Below are 24577 nucleotides of genomic sequence, written 5' to 3'. Positions count from 1 at the left end.
TATTGTATTCTTTTATCAAGTTAAATCAAATAATGTAATTATTATTATTGGCTCAGCTACTTAATATGGCCCTGATGACACAAACAACCTCATCACCAAAGATCACATAAGCCCGCTTAATTGAATTAAATTACTTTATATACGATTATGTATATTAGTACTTACACGATATATATATTAAGTTTATACTATTTATCGTTTGAAGTATTTAAATAATATGAACTAATTAAAATTATTTTAATTAATAGATATTTATTAATAATATTTAAATTAATAATTAACAAAAATATCATATATAAATTATTAAATTGCTTATAATATACATAAATTATTTTTCACATATCATATATAAATTTTTTATATATGAATTTATGCTATATATATATATATATACTCATTATAAATTATATATTCTTATTTTAAAATTTGAAATTTAATTACAAAATCATTTTATATATTTTGATATTTTACTAAGCTCTTATAATATAAAACTAGTCAGTTTATAATTTTATAATTTTATAACTTTTATTTTATTAAAATGAGCTGCTTAAAGAGCACACATTTATCTTGTATAATGTAAAAGAAGTACTAAATATTTTATAATACTACAGCTTTGTGGATCTCGAATAATCAGTAAGACTGATTTCAATTATCTTGTTATTCACTGACAACTAAAGGTGACAGATTCTATTAGTGAAAGCTAAGCACAACTTACGTTGATTTTGATTTTTTCACCTTTTCTTTTTTCTGCAGACCATTCACATTACCAAATTCAACCCGAATCGGTGTGAAACCGTCCCATAATTCAATTTTGTTCGGAATTTCAAGTGTTGTGTGTTTCATAGAATAGCATCCCTTTGAAGTCTTGTTTTATTCATTCATCATACAAGTATCTTCTGTTCCTAGGGTTGATCAATAAATCCACTCTCTTTACATTCACATTCTAATGTCCTAGGAATCCTTTTATAGTTTACCCTTTAGTTTGATTCAGCAAAATTAAACAAAAGAATCACATTAAAATTATAAGTTTTAGTATATTAGAATTAAATTCCCATCTCCTCATTTGTAACTCAAAAAAGTTATTAAAATTCTTTATTATTACTTTTATGTAATTATTTCTAGTGTAAGAAAAAATGTTTATCCCTCAATTGAAATTTCATATTCTTCATGTCTAAAAGCTTTCTGGATTATATTTGTTTCTTCTCAGTTTAGTCTTGTATATATTTAGTATGAAAGAAATATAATTTTATGATTGTTTTTTTGAATCTTAAGCAATTACATTACTTTGGAAGTTATTAATGAATATGCGGCATTCTAAGTTGCCATTACAACTCACTTTCCACGTTAAGATAAAGATTCCTATTTTATCTTGGATAGCAAAGAATACTATGCATGTGAATAAAAGCTTATAAATTCCATCTTACTCTACTAATCAAAAGACATTAGGAAGGGTAATAAATATATTGCAAGTCTTTCCTTCAATACTCAAATGTTGAACATTTATTGATGCTTTTTTTATCTAAAAAGAGAAAGATAGTTAGTGACCTTATCAAAATTAAGTGATAAATCTAGGTGGGTTTCTAGAAAATACAAAGAAATTTTTTTTGAGAAAAGAGAAAGTGGGTTACATCATTGAACAAGAAATGACTATTTACTTATGGTGGTTGTCAAAATTGCTTAGTCCTATGTGGGGAAAGGAAAACTTCCATTTGTGACAAAAAGATGGAGGGTTATGTAGTTTCCTCTTTTAGAATGGATGACTTTGCTTTAATTATTTTCTTTTCCTAAATGAATGATAACATTTCCACTTGAACACAAAAGAAATGAGAGGGAAAAAAAAGAGAAGGTAAAAGAGTGAGTGTCTTATCATACAATAATCATGGCAGGCTCCCATCAAGAAAGAGGGAAAACCACCACCTACTTTTCTAAATCAAGCAAAATGGATTGAAATCCAATTTTTCTTTAATGGGTTTTTACTGATTTAAAAGCTGTAATTGAGTAGGGCTTTGTTAATTTATTGTGTTTGTTGCTTTGCCAATACCAAGGACTTTTGGGGTCTACTTCTTTCCCTGAATGAAGAAGCTTGGTTTTTGACGCAAGTTCTCTTCATCCACTTTCTAATTTTAGCATATATATTTTGCTTTTAGGTAAAGCTAAGCTAAGTTAATCATAGGGTTTGTTTTATTATATTATATTATTTAACTAGTCAAAATCTTCATACTGTATTTGTTAAGGGAACTATGATGCCCCATCTCATTCTTTATCATTTTTGCTCCTCTATTTTTGCAACTTTTGATGACTCAAGAAATGGGTTAGTAGTGTTATTAAACCATGTGTTTCTCTGCTTCAATTAGTATGGTGGAATTTTTATTATTTCTTCCTCTATAGGGATTTTCTTTCCTTTATATGACATAATTATCTTTGTGTTGGGCTCTTGTCGGCCCCAACAATAGTGAATTTTTGTGCTCCAACAAACCCAATAGAAACTTGGCAGCCCCCAACTAAGCAATTGGGTATTAGGAAAACAATGCAGGCAGGTTTTCAAACATTATCACAAATGAAAAACTCGGTCCCAACCAATATTATATTAGAGGAATAATCATATTCAGACCACAATTTGAAAGTTCGAAGAACTTAATTCTAGTTTATACTTTCTGTCCATGGATGTTGGGACCAATCACACAGCTGAAATAGAAATGACAACATGTTGAAGAAATTAGGATGAGATTTTACACGCATCTCGTTTAGGTCAATTTTACATGCTTCCAAGTGAATCCAAGAACCTCAGCATGTATACTACTAGTATGTGCATTATAAGGATGATTGAATAAAGAAGAAACCCATAAAGAAAAAAAGAGAAAAGAAATACTTTTAAGATCAAACCCCATATCCATAATCACTAAAACTACAATACACAGCAATTTCTCTAAATTTTTACCTACACGTATCTTCTTTTCCTTTTTTCTTCTTTTTGTTGCCTTTTCTTTTCTGACCTTTCGGACCTTGTAATTTCAGTTCGCCAAAAAGCAAAGCATGTATATATGAAGTCTAGAAAGATAACAATAATCAAGCACCTTTTCTATGTGGCCTCTTGGGGAAACGACATTTTAGTTTGGGATGAAGATCCTGCTAGCTTTTAAATCTGATGATAAGTAATTTACATGTATGAACTTTTAAACCATAGCAATAGGCATTGAACTACAGTGGAGACGGCAGAAATTCTTCTGATCAGCCTGTTGCAAGGGATAGTGGAGGAAAATACGAAATTATATAAGATCTGAGAGGACCTACAAAATTAAGAAAAAAACTGATCAACATTAAGCACAAAACAAGAGTTAGATTTTGCAAGATTGATTCAGCTCCTCTTTAATTGTCACTTGTAAGTGTTTCACAGTATATTGATGAAGGTATTACTTGCAATTGCTTGTGAATGAACAAGAAACAGGTGAATCACGGAAATATCAATACCATCTTAACTCTAAAGTGTCACGTTCAGACTCTTACAAAATTGTAGATCCTTTTTCTTTTTTCTTTTCCCCTTTTTGTTGGGTTAAACAAAATTGTAAAGCTGCACAGGCATCCCATTCAAATCCAACAAGTGATTTTTCCAATAAAGGAAAAAAAAGATATAAAAGTTAAAGTGAGATTAGGATTAGAAGCAGACCACATTGACAACCTACTGACTGTTGCTTAAAATTTAGAAAAAGTTCTGCTTGAAAAGACAGACATATAGCACAACTATTTTTTAAAAATTTTCTTTTAAAGTGTCATAGAACTATATAAATCAGTGGTACTACTCACCAAAACCAAGTTCATATACAAAGTGCACCAACATCAGGCGGACTGCCATCAGATTCTGCAGGTCCTTTACCACGTTGCTTTCTTTCTTTCTTAACTTTTCTCGAGTCAACTGTTTGATTACTGACACAGAAAAACTGTCATATCAGATAACAAAGTTTTTATTTGGGAAAAGATGGTACTGGCGAACTTCTTAATAACTCTCTGGAGAGCTGGTCTTAGGAACAAAATATAAATATATCTTACGTATAACCATAAGATTAAAAATATATTTTAATTTTTTAAGTACATTCATGTTTAACAGTACTTCTCTAAACAGCTTCCAGTTTTGTTTTCTACATCCAGAATATGTTGTCCTCGCTGATGAAAGCAAGTGATAACCTAATAGCTAAGCCATCGTTATTAGGGTTACTTTTTGGGCAATTGAGCTTAAACTAAAGACTAGAGCTTAAAAAGGATCCTGGAGAGGAAGTAGAAGTTGAAGAAGCATACATTAAAAACTTCGCAGAGGGTTTTGCCTTGACAGCTCCGCAACAGGCCTTGTATTTCTTTTTAGACCCACATGGACAAGTCTTATTTCTTGCTATCTTCTGCAATTGTAAAAGCGTAAAGATATGAAGTAAATGAAACGAATGATTTGTAACCAACTGTGCCTTAAGGTGAGAATTGGCCAAACAAAGGTCTATTAGTTCTGAATAAAAGAGAAACCTTGTCACCTGCCTGGCAACTGCTATTGCCATTGGTCGGTTTGGTTCTACCATTAGATGGATCGTGACTGTGGGTATCCTTTAGAGGCTCTTTGCCGTGCTGCTCACAGTTTCCAGCTTTACAATCTCCTTAATATTGTTAGGGGTATTGAAGATTAGATAAGAACACTGGATGAGCAAAACCTCAAGTACCATGAAAAGCATGACCAAAGTTGAAAACCAAACATGGCGTGAAACTAACTTAAATATAGCAGTCAGATGGTAAAAACTGTAATGTTCCTCAGGTGGCTTATTTCTTCCCATTGCATTCATGATGTAAAACATGTTAAAAATGGATTATTTTGAACATGTGCGCATGCAGAAGATAACAAAAATAACAGAAATTTTCTTTCGCTTTCTTGAATTGAATGTCATTATCATGTAAATGCTTACGGAATACACCAACTAAGAGAGTGGCATTCAATGAAGCTGGGAAGCCAAGGAACAAGTGTCCACATTCAAAAACTACCTTTGCTTTGCAAAACATCAATTGTGTCAAATCAGAAAGAAGAAAAGGACAAGGTTCTGTGGTACAAAAGATAAATTGCCTATTCCAAATCCTTGCATGGAACCAATTGCTAGAACAATAATGCATTATATTAGAAACTCATCATGCAGCCCCCACCATCTTCCTTCAACAGATGTTAGGATATTCAAAGCCAATTTTCTTTTTCACCAATTTGTGCCACTGTTATACTTTAGGAATAGCTTTGCCAGGAAGTTCCTAGTACGTGCAAACAAAATTACACTTGAAACCTATAAGCCTCATGCCCAAAACTACAAAGAAAAGATCCTAACTAATGTTAAAACAATGCATGAAAAAACAGAAACAACAGAAGCCACAAAATTGCTCGACTTGTGTTAAATTACTGACCAGACATTACCATAACAACTATCCGCATGACATTGAAAAGAATGATTTTCTGGTGAAGAGTCATCTGCTTCCCGTTCTGCTCTCAAAAATTCTATTGCAGCATCAACATCACCATCTACTTGTAATAAAACCTAGTATGAGATCAGAAAGGCAAAAAATTAGTATATGTACCTTAAAGGTTTCAAGAAACTTATTTAAACTAATAAACTAGCAAGCTGAAGATGATTAATGATAAAGCTAAATAATGCTGCAAGAGGATGTAAACTCCCAGGATGAAACTTTGCAGGCTGTTCCTCACCTGTTCAACTTTTTGAGCATCCTGACAACCACTTCCTGCAATTACCACTTTGATGGAACTTGGATCAATACTATTCTTAGCAGCTCCCCCTTTGGACTTACTGGCTGCAGTTTTTGCTTGACAAGTTGTTGCTGAAAGGTCAGCATCAGCCTTTCAGAAACTGAAAGTTGTCAGGCTATTTACAAATTGAATCCAAAAGTAGATAAACAAACATTTGCAAAAAGATGATATAATTGAAAAGGAGAAACCTTTATTATAATTGGCCTGGCCGGCCCTATACAAGTGTCTTCCTTTAAACGCACACTGTTATAATGTTCCTCATCATGATAAGATCTGAAATATATGCTAGCAAATTAAACTGCAGAATTACAAAATTAGTTCTATTACAAGAAAATTCCCAGCTACAAATCTAGCACTCCTGTTACAAACTAAAAGATTTCTGCTATTGCAGACTGGCGTCTCTACACACAACATATTAAGATCAGGCATTTTACCTACTGTTTGGGATTGTCCAAAATTACTTGATCTTATATCAGAATCCATCAATAGCATTTATATGAGATCTTCCCTTCCACAGTACATATAGTATCGAGTAATTTCAGAATTTGACTATTCTAGTGAGAATGCACAAGTGATCCTCACCAATGATCAAAATATTCATGAGATAACAGGACAGTGCAGAAATGAAAAATATTCTAGTGTACTTACAAATGGACCATACAAGCCCCACGTTCATCAAAATTCCGGATGTACCAGCGAGGTGACATGTACTGTATCAGTTAATGAACATAGAAAGTTCAATCAAATAGTACATATATAATGAACATATATAAAGCTCAGTAACTCTGGCTGCTTATGAATTGCGCTTACATATGCTTGTGAATAATTACTCAGCACATGTAGCCATCGAAGCATCATTTTACTGAATCCATGGAAAAATGCAGAGTACATTGTATTGCCCAAAGAAACCATGTTTCATATTTCCTAAAATAAGAATAGAAACTTAAATCTTGCCACTTCTCCATTCCCTGACAGCTTGTACAGTAGGTATTGTACATTTGACAAGCCAGATGGACAGTTAATTGCTATGCATATTTCCAATCTCTTGGAAGGTTTATTAATTATCCTACTAATAACTAAAAGGCTTAACCATATTGATATTAACTTTGAAGGTGATAACTAATGGAACGCCAAAAGAAAGAGGAAAGGGACTGCTATCCAGAAGTGAAAGTGCACAAACGAATGCTGGACATAAAACACAAAACACAAAACAAAATATCACCTGGTGAATGCATATATTACTACGTGTAACTAGAGAAGCCGCCTGCAATTCCATATGCCCAGCCCATGTGCCATCTTTTTCCATGGATTGGCAGTATTCATCAAATGGGATGTCATCCTCAATAAAGGGCTCAAACGTATCACGATTCTTCTGTTAATAGAAACCCTAATATCAGATTTATTTGCAGGTTGGTAACTCATAATAGAGGGAGAGAGCAAAAAGTAAATTTCTAGTCAGTTGCTGCTCAACAAGCAACGATATTCTTCACAAAAAACAAATAACTGGAATTTCAATTTTCATCTGAGCAAAGAGAAATTTCACACCAGATAGCAGCAAGAAAGCAAGATAACGTACTGATTGGGAAAAAAAGGAAGTGCAAGATTGTTTATTTAAATTATGCAGACATTTATATTTTTAGTAGCCATTTACCATTAGATACTGTACAACCATGGCACGATACTTTCCATGTTCCTCTTCACTACCTTCCAGCTGATCTGCCAGTGCCCTGCAAACTAATCAAAGTGAATAACTTAGCAGGAATAAAGTACATCCACAAACATTCTTCCTTAGGAAGTAGCACATGAACCATTTCCCATATGAAAAAGAAAAAAGAAGAACTGGAGTCCAAATATGCCTGCATGATGCAGTGGCATACCAATGTATGCCAGATAACAAACACGTTGTTAGGATGAGCACACAGACCTGAAGAAACAATTACCATCTGCAGTCACTTGGATAATTTTCAGTCCCAATGCATCCAGCTGAGCTCGAAATTGAGTGATATCAGCTTGTTTTCCCTGTTTTTTCACCTGTATCACAAACAGATTTTGTTAAGTACTTGTTGCACAATGTAAGAGGCAATATATTTATTTAAGAAGTGAATAAAAGAAATCATCTGGAGCACTGCAATAACTATAACAGGTAGGTAAATAACTGCACTTCGTCTTTCATCAAGTCCGGGATCAAATCAGTAGCTCAATAGATTATGGATACACCTTTCTCAAGTAAATGGTAAGTTGTTCAGTGAATGGGGTTCTGGTTTAGTAAAACTCAAAACACATTTATTACTGTAGATTACACGTCAATGATTGTATTTAAGCACCGTCCTCCCTCATTTTTCTTTCCTCCGGAGTAATGGGCAAAATTTACAATGTCAGCTGTGCAACTGACATGCTGTTGCTCGAGCTGAATATGAACATGTTAGCCAGATTATTAGCAGTCCTATCAGTTTCTTTAACTGTTTGTGAAGGAAAAAGCTAAAATGAAAAGTGATACTCCAACTCATTGTGTAAATTATGATGTGCATATGTACAATACACAAATATGTGCTCGAATTGCATGTAATTCTTTGAGCATGCTAAACAGCATTCAGCCCAAAGACTCGTTTCAATTCAACCTACTTAGTGAATTCTCATGTTTGGAAAGTCCACCATTCTTAGAATTCAATTCTTTCAACTTGAATGAAAAAATAAAAAGCATTTCGAAATAATTGAAATCATGCCACATGATTCTGCAACAAGAATTCGACAAGGATTTACTCCAAAAAAATGCCTAAATTATTGTGTATCTACCTATCTATCACTGTCTCAACTACTTAATTACTTGAATCACAAAATAAAATAAAAATAACAAAACTACTTTCATTGTCTCACCTACTGCTTCATTATCTCCAACCATATACAATTAAGTACACAATTAACAAATAATAAGTGACTTAAGATCACAATAGAAAATGCAGCAACTATTGAATTTATAAGTGTTATACCGTTAAAAAAAAATGGATTGATGATTATAAAATGAGATGGCAATTACAGAAGTAAAATAGTAAAACAGGAAGAGTAACTTTTTTGTTTGGAGAAACTTACGTGAGGGTTTCGTTTTGGTTTTGTGGACTTCTGTTGTTTAGTCTTGACCATTTTTTTTCCTGAGTTTTTAATTTGGTTACTGCTTCTTTTGTTTGTTTGGACACTGAGAATGGGGAGAAGAGGTTAGTGCGTGCTCGCCTGACTGCCTTCGGCAGACATGTCAAATCGGACCTCGAATTAGACATGTGGCTTCTTCAGATGGAAAGAGCCCATGGATTCTTCAGATAAGATCATAGTTAGTTTTTAAGGCCCATTGCGCTATCCGACAATTCTCTAGGAATCTATTTTTGTTTTTGTTTTTGTTTTTGTTTTTCTTAAATGAGGAATAAACTCACTTGGCAAGAATTTCTCTATTATCAACTCTCACTGAGCTTTTTCGATTCAGTTTTGCAAAATAAATATTATCTTTATTATTTTAAAAGAAAAGGCTAAAAATCTCAAAAACAAAGTTTAACCAAATTAAATATTAATTTCCGATGACTTTAGGCTAAATATGCATAAAAGTTTCTATAGAAGTATTATTTTTTCTGATACATTTTGAACATCGTAATTTTTAATAATTTTTAAAATAATATTTTAAAAACTTTAAAAATAAATTTTTATTTCTAAATATATGAAGCAACTTGTATTTTTAGTTTTTGTTTAAAAATATTAAGAACACAATCAACAATTAACTCATTTATTTCGCCATTCATTCAATATATTGGATCTAACTCCTAAAATAATTTTATTTTATAATAATATATTCCAAAGCTAATATGATTTTGCACATGCCCTTGAAGTGTAAACGATTTGCAAGGATTCCTTGAAAGTTTCAAGTACCAATTGTTATAAGTTTCTAATTATTATAAGTAGCAATAATAGCTTTGATTACCTCAAATGTTTTAGATGATATCTTGTTAAGGACCTCAAATGGTATGGTGCAATGTCTCATTAAGAAAAAACCCTGAATGTTATGGATGATGATATATGCATTAATAATTCGTGTAGGTGTGTGTGTGGCTCAACTTGAAACCATCAAACCGACGGGGAGTGAACATGAAAGTGATCAAAAGGGCTGAGGCATAAACCCTTGATGTGGAGGGGGCAACAACTAGTGTCGTCTGGTTGCTATTTCAATATAAGGAAGTGGGGTTCTAGTACTTGGGCCTTCTTTATAGCACTTTCCATTAAAGCAGAGGAGTTTGGTAAGACGTAAATAGCTTCTGACATCATTCGCAAACAGTTTTCTTTATAGTGCAAAGTCAAATTACGATCCAATTCAGCCACAAAATTAATTTCCATTTGCGACTTCTTGAGCAAATGGTAAAGGTTACGAGCTACGCGTTGATGGTGATTAGAGGTGGAAGATAAATAGGTTAAATCACTTGGAACTTTGCATTAACTTTGCGTTTAGATTGCATTTTAGATGGAGGGTATAGTTAATCATGCAAGTTAACTATTAAATTAAGAAAATAAATTAAATAATATGATTGTCTCTTTCATTGTTGCCAGTGGGTCTTGCATATTTTGCAAGTGTAGTCGTGATTCATGTGACCAATTTGAAGAAGATTGGTTGGTCTTGATGAAATATTAATCAATGTATAGATTATAGATTTGTTGTTAAACTTTTTCTTTTGCGGGTGGAAATCAAAGGCGTCAATATTAGGAGAAAATACGATATTTGCCCGTGAGCTTTTCTGATACAAATTTTTTTATAATTTTCTTTTGTGGCATTTATATACACATATATATAGATTTAATCATATCGTACTTGATAAGATTTTTGTGGGTGATAAAATATCCCCTTAAAAGTTTTAATACAACTGCAACTTTAATATTTATAAATTATAATATTAGAAATTTATATATAAATTCATTAATACCTTTCAAATTTTTACTATTTAATTTCAAATGAAATCTATTTACTGTAAATCTACCTTTTGTTGAATAGACGTTGAGGAGTAGAGTTCTCTAGTACTGTAAGTTGTCTAAAATTTGTTAAAATTGGTAAAAAATTAAAAAAAAAATGAATTGTGAAATTTTTTTTCTCTTTTCTTAATTTTTATTTATAAATTTAATAAAAATTGATATAGCTGATTTTGAATGAAATTTGAATTAATAAAAAATCAAATTGTGTTGGAATTACAAATAATTAATGCCAAATAAATGAGCTGTAACTATTAAATTAATAGCATTAATAAATTTAGATATATAATTTAACTCTCAGTAATAAAATCTCACAAAGAATATTAATAAAAAGAGTTGAATGATAAGCTAAAATTTTATATTGCTTCCAAAATACTGTACATGTGTAATTTATGTGATCTGTCTAACATATATATGCTTGCCACACACTAGAGAGCGAATAGGGGGCATTCTCTGGCCTACAAAAATTGTGAACCTTGATTTATAATTTAGGTCATTATCTTCTGTAGTTTATTTTTCCCTCGTACCATCTCAATCGCTGCCATATGTCTTTTATATTTCACACATTACATATGTCTTTTATTAAACTAATATTCTAATAATAATATTTTAATATTAAAATTTCCTTTATTTTTCTTTTTAGTTAATCCCACTCTTCCTATTCCAACACCACCCATGCCTGCTCTCTCTCTCTCTCTCGCCATTAATAATCAAAAGCCTTGAGGGGTGGTTTTTAGTTTTTTTTTTGTCAGTTTATTTAAGTTTTAGTTTATCTTGCTCTTTCTTTGTGAGGCTTTTGATGGGTTTCATGTTTTCTTCTTGTATTTATGGTCTATTTTTCAGATTTTTTTACTTCAGATTCTACATATATTAACATTGTGATCTCCCATAAATTTTTCATTTGCAATATAAGTTATATTTTATGATTAGAAGAAATCTTTGTTCCTCTTCCTACAAAATTCTAAATTACATGTAATAAAAAAAAGAAATTTAAATTATACAAAATTTACTGCTATTAATTTTTAATTTTGAGGGTCTCTTTAAACCATATCTAGAAAAAGAACCCTATTTAAAGTAAAGAGTAATACATTAATTATAGAGAGGAAGAGGCACTGTCACTGGCAAAGAAAGAAAGAGAGAAAGAAAAAGTGCATGACAAGATTGCTAGCTAAAAAGAGAGGGAGAGAAAAGACATTAGTGGTTATAAGTGGAACTTAACAACCGAATAAATAAAGGAAACCCATATTATATAATAAAAAAGGACCACTCATCAACCAAAACCCATTAAGCATCACTTTCACTAATCTATATTTAATTAAGCTAAAAGCAAGTTTAAAGAGATACCAAGAGTGAAGACATTACCTACTTTTTGAGATTATGGTTTAGTACGCCTCTTATCCTCTATGCCATTACCACAAATTATATATTTAAAATGACATAATAAAGCACCTGCTTCTGTATTTATTTTATCTTTAAATTAAATATCTTCACTTTGGAATGCTTTCCCATATCCTATTTAATTCTTTATTCTAGAGTTTGTCTATTGTTGTTATTTTACACTAGACAACAACAAAAAAGCATTCAGCTTATGACCATAAATTAATTGAGCACTTAATTACAATAACTTCAACATCTCCTATTAAGACAAGCTTCATAAAAGAGCTTATATTTTATGTTTATACTAAGAGCTTATACTTTTTGTTGGTAATACAAAACAAGATGTTCCCAAACAAACAAACAAAAAAAACATCTCCATTCTTGAATGGTCTCAGAAATTCTAATTAAGGTAAAAGATGAACTTGTTTCATAATTGTACTAATCTTTTGGTAATAACATTGCATACCTTAAATTCAATTCTCCAATTATACATATTTGGATAGAATCTACGCACAAAAAAATAGATACAATCTCTATTACCATGGAGTAAAATATAAATTAAAACCTTTACTTTTATCTATTTTTTTAATTTAGTATTGAGATTTAGTTTAACTAATTCATAATATATCAGATATAATTGTTGCACCCAGTAAAATATCATTTTAAAATTTTTAAAATAACTTAATTAAATTATGCTATTTTAGATTAGGCTAAGAGAAATTAGTATCAGATTGATTTCCCAATGAATTGGAATCAAACTAAAACTGGAACTGAATTTTCAATTTGGGTGCAATATTTTTAATCAGTACGTTTCATAATAATAGTAGTATTTATTTATTTATTTTTAAGTTGAAAATAGCAAAGTGTAAAATTTAACTTAAGAGTAAAAGTGTAAAACAGAGATGGAATTATTACCTAAAATGAAACTAGCGTAGTGAACTGAAAAGTAACAGAAAAAGACTCGCGCTTTTCCGGTCCGTCTGATGACAGCAACAATTACCAATCCCCCGCGCAAAACGCCAATATTTACTGCTTATGTTTTAAGTTTTAACCCCAAAAGAATTACAGTGTCAGATCAGTACCGACACCTCTCCCTCGCAAATCCTTTACTATTTACTAGTTTTTACTTCACTTTCTGCCTTTCTCTACTGTACCTTACTTTTTCACCTTTTTTATTTTTATTTTTTCTCGTTTACCAAACACACATATACACACTTGACAGTTTCTCTCTCTTAGCTGTTGTTTTATCGAATCTCTTCTTCTACTTCTGCCTCTCTCTCTCTCGTCTTTTAATTAGTCGGTAGGATCGGAGCAAAAGCCATTATTATTTTTTTATCTCTCTTTAGCATCTTCTAATTATTTCTTTCTATCTTTTTTCTCTTTCCTTTGAGAAAATGCATTATCTGGTTTCATTTTAGTTAGCACCAGAGCTGGCATTGTGTTTCTACTGTTAATAGGTGAGTGCATGCGCGTGTGTTTCTTGTATTACTGCTTGTTCAACTTCTTTTTTAGTTATTTTGTTTTGTTTGATGCAGATATTTTTATGTGTTCGAGTACTGAAGTGGAGTAAGTGAGAAAAATAATGGACCATAAGAGTACATGGTTATGGAGAAAGAAATCTACAGAGAAGATGATTGTTTCATCTGATAAAGTAAATATGTCTCCTAAGGAAAATGAAGATGAGGTAAAAAATTTTAGCAATGAGAAGATTATGTTGGTGTAGTTGGCTTTGTATTTTGTGTAGTTGTTTTTGTTGTATGTTATATTGCAATCCATTAGACTTTTCCAACTTCAAAATGCAAAATACTGTTATATGGATTCTGTGTTTCAACATAAGATGTGAAGTGAAGTTCAATGCTTCAAGTAAAGCATGTTTGTAGGAGAGGCCTTTTTCGATAGAAAACTCTTGTCTTTTGTAGGTCAGATAGAATTTAATTAGACAAGGAAAATCTCTATTCGAATGAAAAAACCCAACAAAATGGCTTCTTTTCCCAGATAAATGATGGACTTTTCAGAATCAGCTATTGAGTAGTGGCTCCGTGAGGCTTAATCTTATTCTTGATAGAGTTCTTTTGATTGGAGATTTAAAAAATTGTGACAACCCTCATCATCACTAATGAATCATAGATGCTTTCCTGTTGTCCAACCGATGAAGAAGATGCCTCCTAGCATAGGCTATAGCCTGTAAGTCTTGTCTAAAATACGTTATGTTTTTGTATATGCTTGAATTTTAAAAATCTTCATCATGGTAATTTACTAACATCTATCTCTTACCCTATTGTGGTACTAAGATCAGTTCAAAAATATGTGTATTAACATAGAAGTTCATCTGCTGTTAATAATTCAACTAAGAGAAACTAACACAAACTGATTTTTCTAATTTGTAATTCCCAATATTTAGCTGTCTTAGTTCCAAGTGATGCAATTTTTTCTTTTGGGAGAGGTTTAGTGGTATGCAGATTATAGAAGAATTTAACACACAATGTGTTCATACTATATATTTAATTCATTACCATTTTCTTTTTCCAGATTCACACACTTTTGACTGATAAGGTAAAATTGGAGAATGACCTGAAAAGCTTAAATGAAAAACTTTCGTCAGCCCTGTCTGAGAATAACGCTAAAGATGACCTTATAAAGAAACAAATGAAGATGACAGAGGAAGCCATGGCAGGTAAAATTATTGAACTTTCTTTTCCTTTTCCAGTACCTTCATGGGAGGTTCTCTGTCATGCCAGTTTGTAAGTTGTTATTAAACATTTGTATGCGTTCTGTAAAATCATGTACTTGAATGAATAATTTAACCATCCCTTAGTGTTTTTTGAATACCTAGGCCTGGAGAAGGCAGAAGCAAAAGCAGTGTCCCTTAAGCAAGAGTTAGATAAAGCCTTACAGCAGAGAGCTGCTGGAGAAGAACGATTAACTCAAACAGAGGCTGCCCTCAAGGAGTGCATGCAACAGCTGCATTTTGTTCGACAAGAGCAGGAGCGTAGGATTCATGATGCTGTGGTGAAGGCATCAGGGGAATTTGAAAAGTCCCAAATGATTTTGGAGGAGAAGTTGGCAGATAACAGTAAAAGGCTTGCAAAAATAGGTGTTGAGAATACTCATCTCAGTAAGGCTCTCTTAGCAAAGGAAAAGACAATTGACGATTTGACTACACAAAAGGCTCAGGTGGATGCAGACATTAGTGCTCTAATGACTAGGTTAGAGTCCATTGAGAAAGATAATGCGTCATTGAAATATGAAGTACGAGTTTTAGAAAAGGAGCTTGAGATTCGGAATGAAGAGAGAGAATTTAATCGTAGAACAGCTGATGCATCACGTAAGCAACACTTAGAGAGTGTGAAAAAAATTGCGAAGTTAGAATCAGAATGTCAGAGGCTACGTCTGCTTGTTCGCAAGCGTTTGCCAGGTCCTGCTGCGTTGGCGAAGATGAAAAGTGAAGTTGATATACTGGGAAGAGATTCTGTTGAAATGAGGAGGAGGAGAACAAGTTCTAGTCCTAATGGCTTAATGGTCGACTCTGCTGTTGACAGGTCTGCAGACACTCTCAGCAAACAGATCAACTTTCTGACTGAGCAGTTATGTGCTATTGAAGAAGAAAACAAGACTCTCAAGGAAGCCCTCAACAGAAAAGCAAATGAACTTCAAACTTTAAGATCCATGTATGCTCGTGCAGCTTCGAAGTTATCCCAGGTTGATTTCCATTTCGATGAACTATCAAAAAGCCAGACATGCTTGGAGCCATCAAGGAGTGGTCTTCCACCACATGAGGTATCTCTGACCTCAATGTCTGACGTTGGCAGTGACGATAAGATTAGCTGTGCTGAATCGTGGGCTTCTGCTTTGATTTCTGAACTAGACCACTTCAAGCATGGGAAACAAGGGGGGTCACCTTCTGCTAAAACTGTCGGAGCTTCAGATATAAATCTGATGGATGATTTCATAGAAATGGAAAGACTTGCTATAGTCTCAGTCGATCAGAAGACAGGAAGCCCTCATGTAACATCTGATGATGCAAAGGAACCTGTTAACCCCATTGGAACAGGTTTGAATGGGCATCCATCACAGGTAACAGGTGGAGAGATCATTGGTTCTGGGGTATCTGACCAGGAAATCAAGTCCACAGAGGTACTGATTAATAAAGCTCCTGATTGGCTTCAGAATATTTTGAAAGCAGTGTTGGAGCAAACTCGTATGACACAAAGAAAACCTGATAAAATACTGGAGGATGTTAAAGGAGCTTTGGCAGACATAAGTAATGGGAGGCAGGCAGAGTGTGCAGATACAAGAGAGAGCTCAAAAAATTCCCCTCATGTTGCTGGATACATCTCTTGGAAGCCTATAGATGAGTCAGCACCAGTAGACTCATCATGTGGAATAACGGATGATGATGCATTTTTCACAGATACTAACAATCAGCAGTTCCAGTCAGATCTAGGCAAATCAATACAGAAGATAATTGAGCATCTTGAAGGGATCACTTCACCCAATTATGATACTTCAGAGGCTTTATCTAGAAAGGATGGGAGTTTGTTCCCATACAAGAATGAAACATCTTCAGGCTACATGGTTCGTGTTTTCCAGTGGAAGACTTCTGAACTTGGTATTGTAGTACAGCAATTTGTTCATGCTTGTTGTGATCTCGTGAATGGAAAATCTGATGTGAACAGGTTTGCCCAAGAATTAAGTGCTGCTTTGGACTGGATTGTGAACCATTGCTTTTCCCTTCAAGATGTTTCTAGCATGAAAGATGCAATTAAGAAGCATTTTGAATGGGACGAAACACGAAGTGAAAGTGAAGCAGAAGCTGGAACGATGAGTCAATTCTCTCAAGTGGATAAGCTGAGCCTTCCTCGTGAGCAGTTGTCATGTCTGCCTATGGTTTCTGCTTCAAATGGGCTTCTTAACTTTCCTGAAAGGGATGAATTTCATTCTACTAATGCAGATGAAAATAAAAAATTAAGAGATGAATTGATTAACATAGAATCTACAAAGAAAGACTTGGAAGGAAGGCTTCAGTCAGCTGTTGATAAGAGCGAAACGTTAATGAATCAACTTCAGGATTCTGAGGAAACTATTGCAAGCTTGCAAAAAGAGTTGGACTCTCTGAAAATGTCAAAAGCAATGAGTGAAAATCAAAATGAAAATCAGAAGTTGATGAGAGAAGATCTCGATACACAATTTGCAGTAGCCAAAGCAGAGTTAGATGAGGCTCGCAAATTGATTTCTTCCCTGGAAGTGGAACTTGAGAATAAAACTAGCTGCTGCGAGGAATTGGAGGCCACATGTCTTGAATTGCAGCTTCAACTTGAAAGGTACTAGAATTATTTTTCAATCTCCCTTATAATAGGTTGCTCTTCCCTCAGGACATCCAATGTAATTGGGATGATACAGGGGAAATAGCAGTTACAGTACCTTGCGTTGTTGAGAAATCTCACTTATTTGATAATGTTGTTTTCAGCATAGGAAAGAAAGAAATCCCCGATCTTGAGGAAGCAAAGCAACTTCGAACTGTAAGTTCATGCGAATATATCATGTTTAAACAAATGATATTCTCTTGGCTTGTTATGTTGCTTTTTGGGGTTCTTATAATGGTTTTCAATCAAGGAAAGCCTTGTGACACAATTCATTTGAGAGGTTATGAAGCAATGCACTTTTTCTTTAAAGAAAATCGGATTAGTATTTTTTTTAAGATGTAACATTTGAAGAGCATATTTGACCTTAAGATTAATCTTTTCAGGATTGGGAGATAACAGCTGCTTCAGAAAAGTTGGCAGAGTGCCAAGAGACTATTCTAAATCTAGGGAAGCAGTTGAAGGCATTGGCTGCACCGAGTGAAGCAAGCCTTTTTGACAAGGTCATCTCTTCCTCCCCCGATAGAAATGGTGACTCAATCAGCACAAACACGACTTTGAGTGCACCTAGGAACAAACTTATGAACCAAAGGTCCTCTCTTCGAGATCAGATGCTAGCCGAGGACAATGCTAAGACAAAGAGTGGTGGATCCCCTCAGACGAAAGAGAGTGACAACGTTGGCTTTGTTTCCGATGGGAAGGTTGAGCCTCTTGAAAAGATACTCATTTTGAATGAAACTAAAGTCCAAGATGATAATGTTGCAATTAGGTCTCTGGCTATTGTGCCGCGCAAGAAAAGAGGAGGTGGGAACCTGTGGAGAAAGCTATTATGGAGAAAGAAGAACACTAACAGCAAGAATCCAACCCTTCCATTTCCTTCGCAATAGATCATCACTTTATGGAGTTTGTTCTGACTTGTTTAGGTCCGGATGTGATGCAACAAAGCCTGTCTTTGGTGGAGAATTTTGCATGGTTGCGTGTATTCCTTCTGTAGATATAAATGTTGCGTAGATAAGGTTTTTGTACTATAGCCAAACAAAAGAGTAAAAGAGTTAAATAATGGAGTTTCACTATGGTGTGCATAGCTATCAGCTATACTTTTGTTCACAGGACGAAGTTGAACTGCATGATTTTCTAGTGTTCAAGGAATTTGAAATTTGAAGAGTGACTTTCTAGTGTGCAAGGAAGCCTGAAGAGAAGTGGGAAGGTTGAAATATCATGGTAAAAAAAAAACAAACACTTGCCCAAGAAACTTTGAAAAAGGCGATTGTTTCAGATCCTAGCTATTTTGTGATTGTATTGCTCTTCTGAAAGAGTAGCTTGACAATGTAGTAAAGGCTTATTGTACTGCTTCCGAGAGGAAAACAAACAGTTGTGGTTGTAGAATGCTCGACTGATTGTAATCTATGACAAGTTTCTTCTACATAAAAATGGCTCAAGGTCACACCGAATCACCCAGCTTACCTCTGTATCTCACTCCTTTAGTTTGCAAGTGGAAAAAATTAGATTCCTCATCAATACGCCACAATCTATTGTAATGGAATGCTCGAATGCATGGATTCAATTTCAAAATCAATAATATACAATTTGTCTTGCAAAATATGTTCTTCAATCTACCAAGGGAGATCCCTGAACAGAATGCCTATGTGACTCCTCGTGCATGGCTCCATTAAGCCACAGCAAGCGGTAGCAGTTACTACAGATTAAACTAAGAAGTGTGGCACTGGCCACAACGATTTGAATCTTTTAATCTTTTCCAAAATTTGGTTTCTTGTATATCTAGAAGCAAAAACTAACTCAAAGAGCTGTCGCCAAGCAAATCGTTGAGCTGATCTATAGCCAGCACTGAAGATCCTCAATCTCTATGTTGTACAAATCTTGCAACATCTTGAAGTCCAGCCTCCTTATAGCAAGCAGCAATTCTCTCCACAGAATCATCCCATGTCCCTTCGACAGAAGCTAAGTCCAATAGAAAAGCAGCCTCATCCAGTGCAATCTGCATATTTGAAAGATGGAGATTAACACTATCAAATTCCAATATAGGCACATGCAATAGATGGATACATTCAACTTCAAAAACCTGAGCAGGATCCTTCCCCTTGTTGACGTCTTCCTGTCTTCCTTCATCTGTCACTCTTTCTTTAATGTACTCAATTTGCTCATCCTCCCATTCTGCTATTTGGGCAACTTGCTGAAGTGGAACAGAACTTAAGTTTACTTCTGCAAAAGAATTCCTCATGATAACATGAGGCGTATAATCATACCTGGTACCTGCAACCAAGAGTCCACCATGGTGATTTCAGAGCCCCTCTGGCTGCATCTTTGGCTTCTAGCCTACGCCCAATCCTATAGAAACCAACAGATGATTCTAAGAATACCACAGCAAAGAAATTGCCTGCTATAAAACATAGAATCACACTTTGGAGAAGTAAACGAGAAAATTCTCACGAACTTCAGCAAAACCTCAGCATTGAATACAAAAGGTCGAGCAAATCCTGGAAAATGCTCCTTCTTTGTATAATATTCTCCAGTCACCAAAGCTGAAACCTTCAAAAGGATGTGTATGGAAAATCAGCCAAGTAAGCTCACAAATGTGTGCTGCATTACAGTAACCAGAGGTGGGTAAGTCTTACATGGTCTCCTTTCTCAAAGTGGCGCATTGCTATGCGCTCTAGGATATCAGGAAATAAACCCACCTGCAAATAAACCATTTACTTAGCAATTTGTTTGCTTAGCCAATTAAAGTACAATATTCATCATTTATACCTTTTTCAAGAGATACACATCTAGATCTGCAATCTGAGATTTAGCAAAGTCACCCTTCTTATATAGATTCTCCACAGCACTGCCTGCAGCATTAAATTGGTCATCATTTCCTTTCAATGACATTTTGGCATCTTCCTCAACAAGGATTCTATGGATAAATTGATCTACCTGTACTTTGACACAAAAGTACAATGTTAGGGGGTTATGTATGTCCCTTTAAATTTGAATAATAATTCTATCAAGTTTATAATAATAGCGTCACCTTCCACTTACAGTCTTTGACAGAAGCCAAATTCCATGTTTATGAACCTCCACTACCGGCAATTCCATTCTGCACAAATCAGCAAAAAATAATTAAACCAAAGAGATTTAATAGCAAATGGATGTCCACAGTTAGACTCTCTTACCCAGCCGGTGCTGTTGGCCATCTCAGCAGCGCAATTACAGCACCTATACCGACAAAATGAAATCATATGCCACTTAAGACTTGGTTTCTTCCAAGGAATAACAAATTCCAAAAATTGTCAGAAGTTCATCCATACCTGACCTATTTTTAGCCAATGGAAAGACAAGAGGGATCAATCCTTGCCTGACTCCAGGAGAAATAATGGACTCACCTTTTCACAAGCATCAAATGCCAAACAAAACAGAATTATGCAAGAATTCTATTGAAAATGAAAACAATTAAACAAGAAAACGAATGCCTAATCGAGATATACAATTGTAAACCAGGTGATCAAATATTTCATCAGAAACTATGAGGTATTACTAAAATTAACCAGTATATGAATCTCAAACTAGACTTTCACTTCGCTGAGTAGTTAAGTTAAGCACTCAATGCATAGCGGAAGCTCAAAATAAATACCAAAGAAGGAATTATTTAGAAAAAAGAAATAAGATAAGTACTTTACGGACCAAGATGACACTCTTGTCATATAGCTTTTTAAATACAAATACAATCAATAGTAACTAAGAGATCAAACCCAAATATTGCAAGCCACAAAACAATACCCACAAGGCAAAAACCCCAAAGAAGAATTAACATTCGATAAAAGAAAGGTCTGAATGTCATGATTGCTTGGACTAAAGAAAAAGCTAATGAGCTACAATAGTGTGTGTTGTTTTCTTTTTCTTTCTATTTTTTTTTTTTTTTTTATATTTACCTCTGGCACTGAGCAATCTCAACAACTGAGACAAATGTTTAGGAGGATCAGTTGCAGCTATTTCTTTTATAAAACTTATATGCTCTGCAAATTCCACCACCAAGAATTAAAAAAGAAGAAAAAAGAAACGATGTGAAAGAATAATTAAAGAAACTGATTAAGTTTGAATTGGTTATATGATTCTCACCACGAAATGAAGAACATGAGGCAGAAGAGAAGCTGTGAAGAGTTGGTCTGCCGTATCGGAGAAACAGAGTGGTGGCGCGTGGAGTTCCATTCATTATTCCTCCGCCAAGCTTCATGTTCACTTACGGTGGTGCTCACTCTGCTCACTGACACTGGTCACGCTGTTGCCGTAATAAAATGGGTCAAGGATTAGGCCCAACGTCTTGCACTTGTCAATCAATAGAATTTAAAAGGCAAAATCCATTTTTAACTTTTTAAATTTCTCAGGTTAATTATTTAATTTTATTAAATCTTTTATATTTTTATTTTTATTTTAATAAATGATACAATAATTTTTAGCAAACGTAAAAAAAAAACAAATATAAACCTCAATAAAACAAACAAAGATTTTATAAATTATGTATAGAAATTTTTTGTAGAAATAAAAAGTATAAATGTTTAGTAAAATAGATTCAATACTTTAAGAGTGTATTATTGTTGGCTTGGATTTAGTTAAATCTGTAGGATATGCACAATAACGCACCAAATTGTATGATTTGACAAGAGAAGCTCAGGTTTTTGACCAACCTCCTATTTACAAAATCTAATTCCTCCTCTGCTTCTTGAAGGCTCAACTCCATTGCCTGCAATACTTTCAAAACTTTTTGCCCCTGATTAGTGCTTCTCTTGACTTCAGGACAAGCAATTCAGCTTCAATCTTCTCCACTTCATCAGCTTCATCTTCTTCGGTAGACATGCACTAATTTTTGAGACAATAGACCAGCCAGAAAGCTTTGGTTTTGCCTTTGGCAGAGAAATGAAAAGATTGATATTCTGCGACATTTGTCATGTCTCTTCAAGTTTTTGCTTAGAAATTTATAAATAACTTTATTCAATGCTTTCCTACATTCAGTGCATGCATCAATTCTGCGCAAGCCAAATTGTTCGCCTCTTCTTCTTCTGAATTCAAGTCCTTGCACACATTCCATCATCTGTCAGAAAAAATCCCTTGTCGTGCTGCAAATATCTAAGAGCCCCAAAATCTATTCAGTGCCTCCTCCGCGGATTGATTATGCTTTTCATTGGAGACAATTGGAGGCTAATACAACAAATATAATCCCTTTCTTCTGTTAGCTGTAATGTTCCAAGTTTTCTGAGATTGTCCCGCCAATGTCTCATCATTGTCGTGCTGCAATAGAGAGTAATCCTGTCAAAGTGATTCCTGTTGGATTATAATATTGCCACGAGCAATAGTTGGGTTCCATGCCTCCCAGACAAGAGAGATCACCAAAATATTGTATAATATTGACTTTGAATCTGTACAAGTTATCATTCATTCGATTATTATTTTTCCATGATAAATGCAAAATCATATAGCCTCCAATTAATAATAGATATTTGAATAAATATAAGATATAAATGCACGAGGGAAATGCACCCGTTTACTTGATAAGAAAAAGAACCAGCACTTATGAGTTACGTAATCAATTGATAAACAAAACCCTGAAAATAATAGAGCAATTATGAGCTGATTCTGGCAAACATAGCTGGGGACGATGCTAGTGCATTTATCATGCAGATGAAGTAGGAAACAGTTCTGTCAAAATCTTTTAAAATATTGCTTACATAATTTATTACGATAATAAAATGATTAAATCAGTTCTGTCTACTGATTATGCATAATGGGACACACTGATGAGATGCAGCAATATTATAATGACAGTGATTAGAAATTGGCGGGCGGTTACGAAAACTCAGAACATGACAGCTACTGTACGTAAAAAAATATGGTATTCTTTATGTTCTATTGCCTTCTATATATAAGAGGTGCAAATGAGATGACTTCAACAATAACCAAGACAGCTTGAAAATTCACATTCTTTCCTTGTGCAAGGCTTTTGTGCGCAAAGAAAAAGAAATGGCAGCTGGTCATCTTCGTTCAATCAGTTTACCCTCTAGATCTCATCCTCTAATTTCAGGCATTGAGGAGCAACTGCACAAGTTGAAGACATCGGAATCTTCATTGATCGGTTACAAACTGAGTGGCCTAAAAGATTTGTACGATTGCATCGACGATTTGCTTCAATTGCCGCTTACTCAACAGACTCTCTCCCACGAGAAGCAAAGCCAGTGTGCGGAGGAGGCATTAGACGGATCCCTCAGGCTGTTGGATATGTGTGCTTCCACGAGAGGTTTTTTCTCGCAGATGAAAGAATCTGTGCAAGAACTTGAATTATCTCTTCGAAGAAGAAGAGCTGGAGACACTGGCTTAACAACTGAAGTTAATGCATACATGGAATCTAGAAAAAAATTGAATAAAGTGATTTACAAGAAATTAAGAAATTTGAAAAGACATGAAAAAGATTGCAGATCATCAGTCTCGTCTGATAACTCCGATTTGTCAAACATGATCAACATGCTAAAAGGTGCTGAGGAGATCAGTCTTGCATTTTTCGACTCCATCTTATCATTCATTTCTCAGCCAAAGATGAAATCAAAGCCATCAGGCTGGTCGTTTGTGTCGAACATATTGCAAGCTAGGCGTGTATCGTGTGAAGGCAAAGTAGAAACCAACGAAGTAGAGAAGATTGATGCAGAATTAATCGTTCTGAAGGCCAGAAAAGACATCAATTCAGCACAAGTGCACAATGTTCTGAAAGGACTAGAGGCATTGGAATCAAGTCTTCAAGAAACAGAGGAGGAGTTAGAGTGTGTTTACAGGCGACTGGTGAAAACCAGAGTTTCCCTTCTCAACATTTTAAATCACTAGTGGAGTTACTTCCATTAACAACTCCACCACAAATTTGTATCAGAAAATATCATTTCCAAATTGTATATACACAATATACGACAGACAAGTATAAAACAGATTCAATATAAACAAAAACAGAATTCTCATTATGCTGTCCATCTTTTCTATCTCTGTACATACCTTTGCTCATTCTCAAGGTTAATCCTGTTAAAGAAATTCCCTA

The 24577-nt window shown here is 34.2% G+C and overlaps 4 protein-coding genes and 1 pseudogene across 15 annotated transcripts; 2 read left to right on the top strand and 3 right to left on the bottom strand.

Moving 5' to 3' along the window:
* Nucleotides 1-2845: 2845 nt before the first annotated feature.
* LOC8289480 (OVARIAN TUMOR DOMAIN-containing deubiquitinating enzyme 7) lies at nt 2846-9183 on the bottom strand. Of its 11 annotated transcripts, none has more exons than XM_048377216.1 (12): nt 8864-9180; nt 7701-7807; nt 7428-7503; nt 6999-7148; nt 6425-6486; nt 5965-6049; nt 5717-5866; nt 5429-5549; nt 4519-4631; nt 4291-4388; nt 3802-3921; nt 2846-3287 (listed from the first exon to the last, which is right to left on the bottom strand). In XM_048377216.1, exons 1-11 carry the CDS (start codon nt 8912-8914, stop codon nt 3813-3815), a joined length of 1122 nt encoding a protein of 373 aa, XP_048233173.1. In that variant the 5' UTR covers nt 8915-9180; the 3' UTR covers nt 2846-3287; nt 3802-3812. The 11 variants fall into 11 exon arrangements, 9 of the variants coding, with proteins under 9 accessions (XP_048233173.1, XP_048233172.1, XP_015577520.1 ...); XM_048377215.1 differs by having other exon boundaries at nt 4507-4634; nt 7428-7510; nt 7717-7807; nt 8864-9179; XM_015722034.2 differs by having other exon boundaries at nt 4507-4631; nt 8864-9177.
* Nucleotides 9184-13133: 3950 nt separating this feature from the next.
* LOC8289479 (filament-like plant protein 7) lies at nt 13134-18578 on the top strand. Of its 2 annotated transcripts, XM_015722018.3 has the most exons (6): nt 13134-13605; nt 13684-13832; nt 14678-14822; nt 14982-17469; nt 17616-17667; nt 17895-18578. In XM_015722018.3, exons 2-6 carry the CDS (start codon nt 13731-13733, stop codon nt 18393-18395), a joined length of 3288 nt encoding a protein of 1095 aa, XP_015577504.1. In that variant the 5' UTR covers nt 13134-13605; nt 13684-13730; the 3' UTR covers nt 18396-18578. The 2 variants fall into 2 exon arrangements, with proteins under 2 accessions (XP_015577504.1, XP_015577505.1); XM_015722019.3 differs by lacking the exons at nt 13134-13605; nt 13684-13832 and adding an exon at nt 13897-14332.
* Nucleotides 18579-19038: 460 nt separating this feature from the next.
* On the bottom strand, nt 19039-21830 carry LOC8289478 (protein IN CHLOROPLAST ATPASE BIOGENESIS, chloroplastic). Its single transcript, XM_002523586.4, has 11 exons — nt 21625-21830; nt 21438-21521; nt 20817-20891; nt 20682-20724; nt 20548-20605; nt 20275-20442; nt 20142-20204; nt 19961-20055; nt 19773-19854; nt 19589-19699; nt 19039-19504 (listed from the first exon to the last, which is right to left on the bottom strand). The coding sequence occupies exons 1-11, from the start codon at nt 21737-21739 to the stop codon at nt 19364-19366; spliced, it is 1035 nt and encodes a 344-aa protein (XP_002523632.1). The 5' UTR covers nt 21740-21830; the 3' UTR covers nt 19039-19363.
* Nucleotides 21831-21978: 148 nt separating this feature from the next.
* LOC125370593 lies at nt 21979-22935 on the bottom strand (annotated as a pseudogene).
* A 517-nt stretch (nt 22936-23452) lies between these two features.
* LOC8289477 lies at nt 23453-24372 on the top strand. Its single transcript, XM_002523585.2, has one exon. It carries the CDS (start codon nt 23521-23523, stop codon nt 24370-24372), a length of 852 nt encoding a protein of 283 aa, XP_002523631.1. The 5' UTR covers nt 23453-23520.
* The last annotated feature ends 205 nt before the right edge of the window (nt 24373-24577 follow it).

Source organism: Ricinus communis, chromosome 7, assembly GCF_019578655.1.
Source record: "Ricinus communis isolate WT05 ecotype wild-type chromosome 7, ASM1957865v1, whole genome shotgun sequence".
NCBI classification, from domain to species: Eukaryota; Viridiplantae; Streptophyta; class Magnoliopsida; order Malpighiales; family Euphorbiaceae; genus Ricinus; species Ricinus communis.
This window is presented reverse-complemented; position numbering and strand designations above follow the sequence as displayed.

What these genes read in the sequence shown, in the direction of transcription:
- LOC8289480 (XM_015722033.2), bottom strand. Translation starts at nt 8,914, where the DNA reads ATGGTCAAGACTAAACAACAGAAGTCCACAAAACCAAAACGAAACCCT. An exon ending in GATGGTAATTGTTTCTTCAG is followed by an intron (nt 7,504 to 7,700) that starts GTCTGTGTGCTC and finishes ATTAGTTTGCAG; the next exon opens with GGCACTGGCAGATCAGCTGG. An exon ending in GTTGCCAGGCAGGTGACAAG is followed by an intron (nt 4,389 to 4,506) that starts GTTTCTCTTTTA and finishes TTACAATTGCAG; the next exon opens with AAGATAGCAAGAAATAAGAC.
- LOC8289479 (XM_015722018.3), top strand. Translation starts at nt 13,731, where the DNA reads ATGGACCATAAGAGTACATGGTTATGGAGAAAGAAATCTACAGAGAAG. An exon ending in CTAAGGAAAATGAAGATGAG is followed by an intron (nt 13,833 to 14,677) that starts GTAAAAAATTTT and finishes TTCTTTTTCCAG; the next exon opens with ATTCACACACTTTTGACTGA. An exon ending in AAGCAAAGCAACTTCGAACT is followed by an intron (nt 17,668 to 17,894) that starts GTAAGTTCATGC and finishes TAATCTTTTCAG; the next exon opens with GATTGGGAGATAACAGCTGC.
- LOC8289478 (XM_002523586.4), bottom strand. Translation starts at nt 21,739, where the DNA reads ATGAAGCTTGGCGGAGGAATAATGAATGGAACTCCACGCGCCACCACT. An exon ending in ACTTTGAGAAAGGAGACCAT is followed by an intron (nt 20,056 to 20,141) that starts GTAAGACTTACC and finishes ATCCTTTTGAAG; the next exon opens with GTTTCAGCTTTGGTGACTGG. An exon ending in AGGGGAAGGATCCTGCTCAG is followed by an intron (nt 19,505 to 19,588) that starts GTTTTTGAAGTT and finishes TCAAATATGCAG; the next exon opens with ATTGCACTGGATGAGGCTGC.
- LOC8289477 (XM_002523585.2), top strand. Translation starts at nt 23,521, where the DNA reads ATGGCAGCTGGTCATCTTCGTTCAATCAGTTTACCCTCTAGATCTCAT.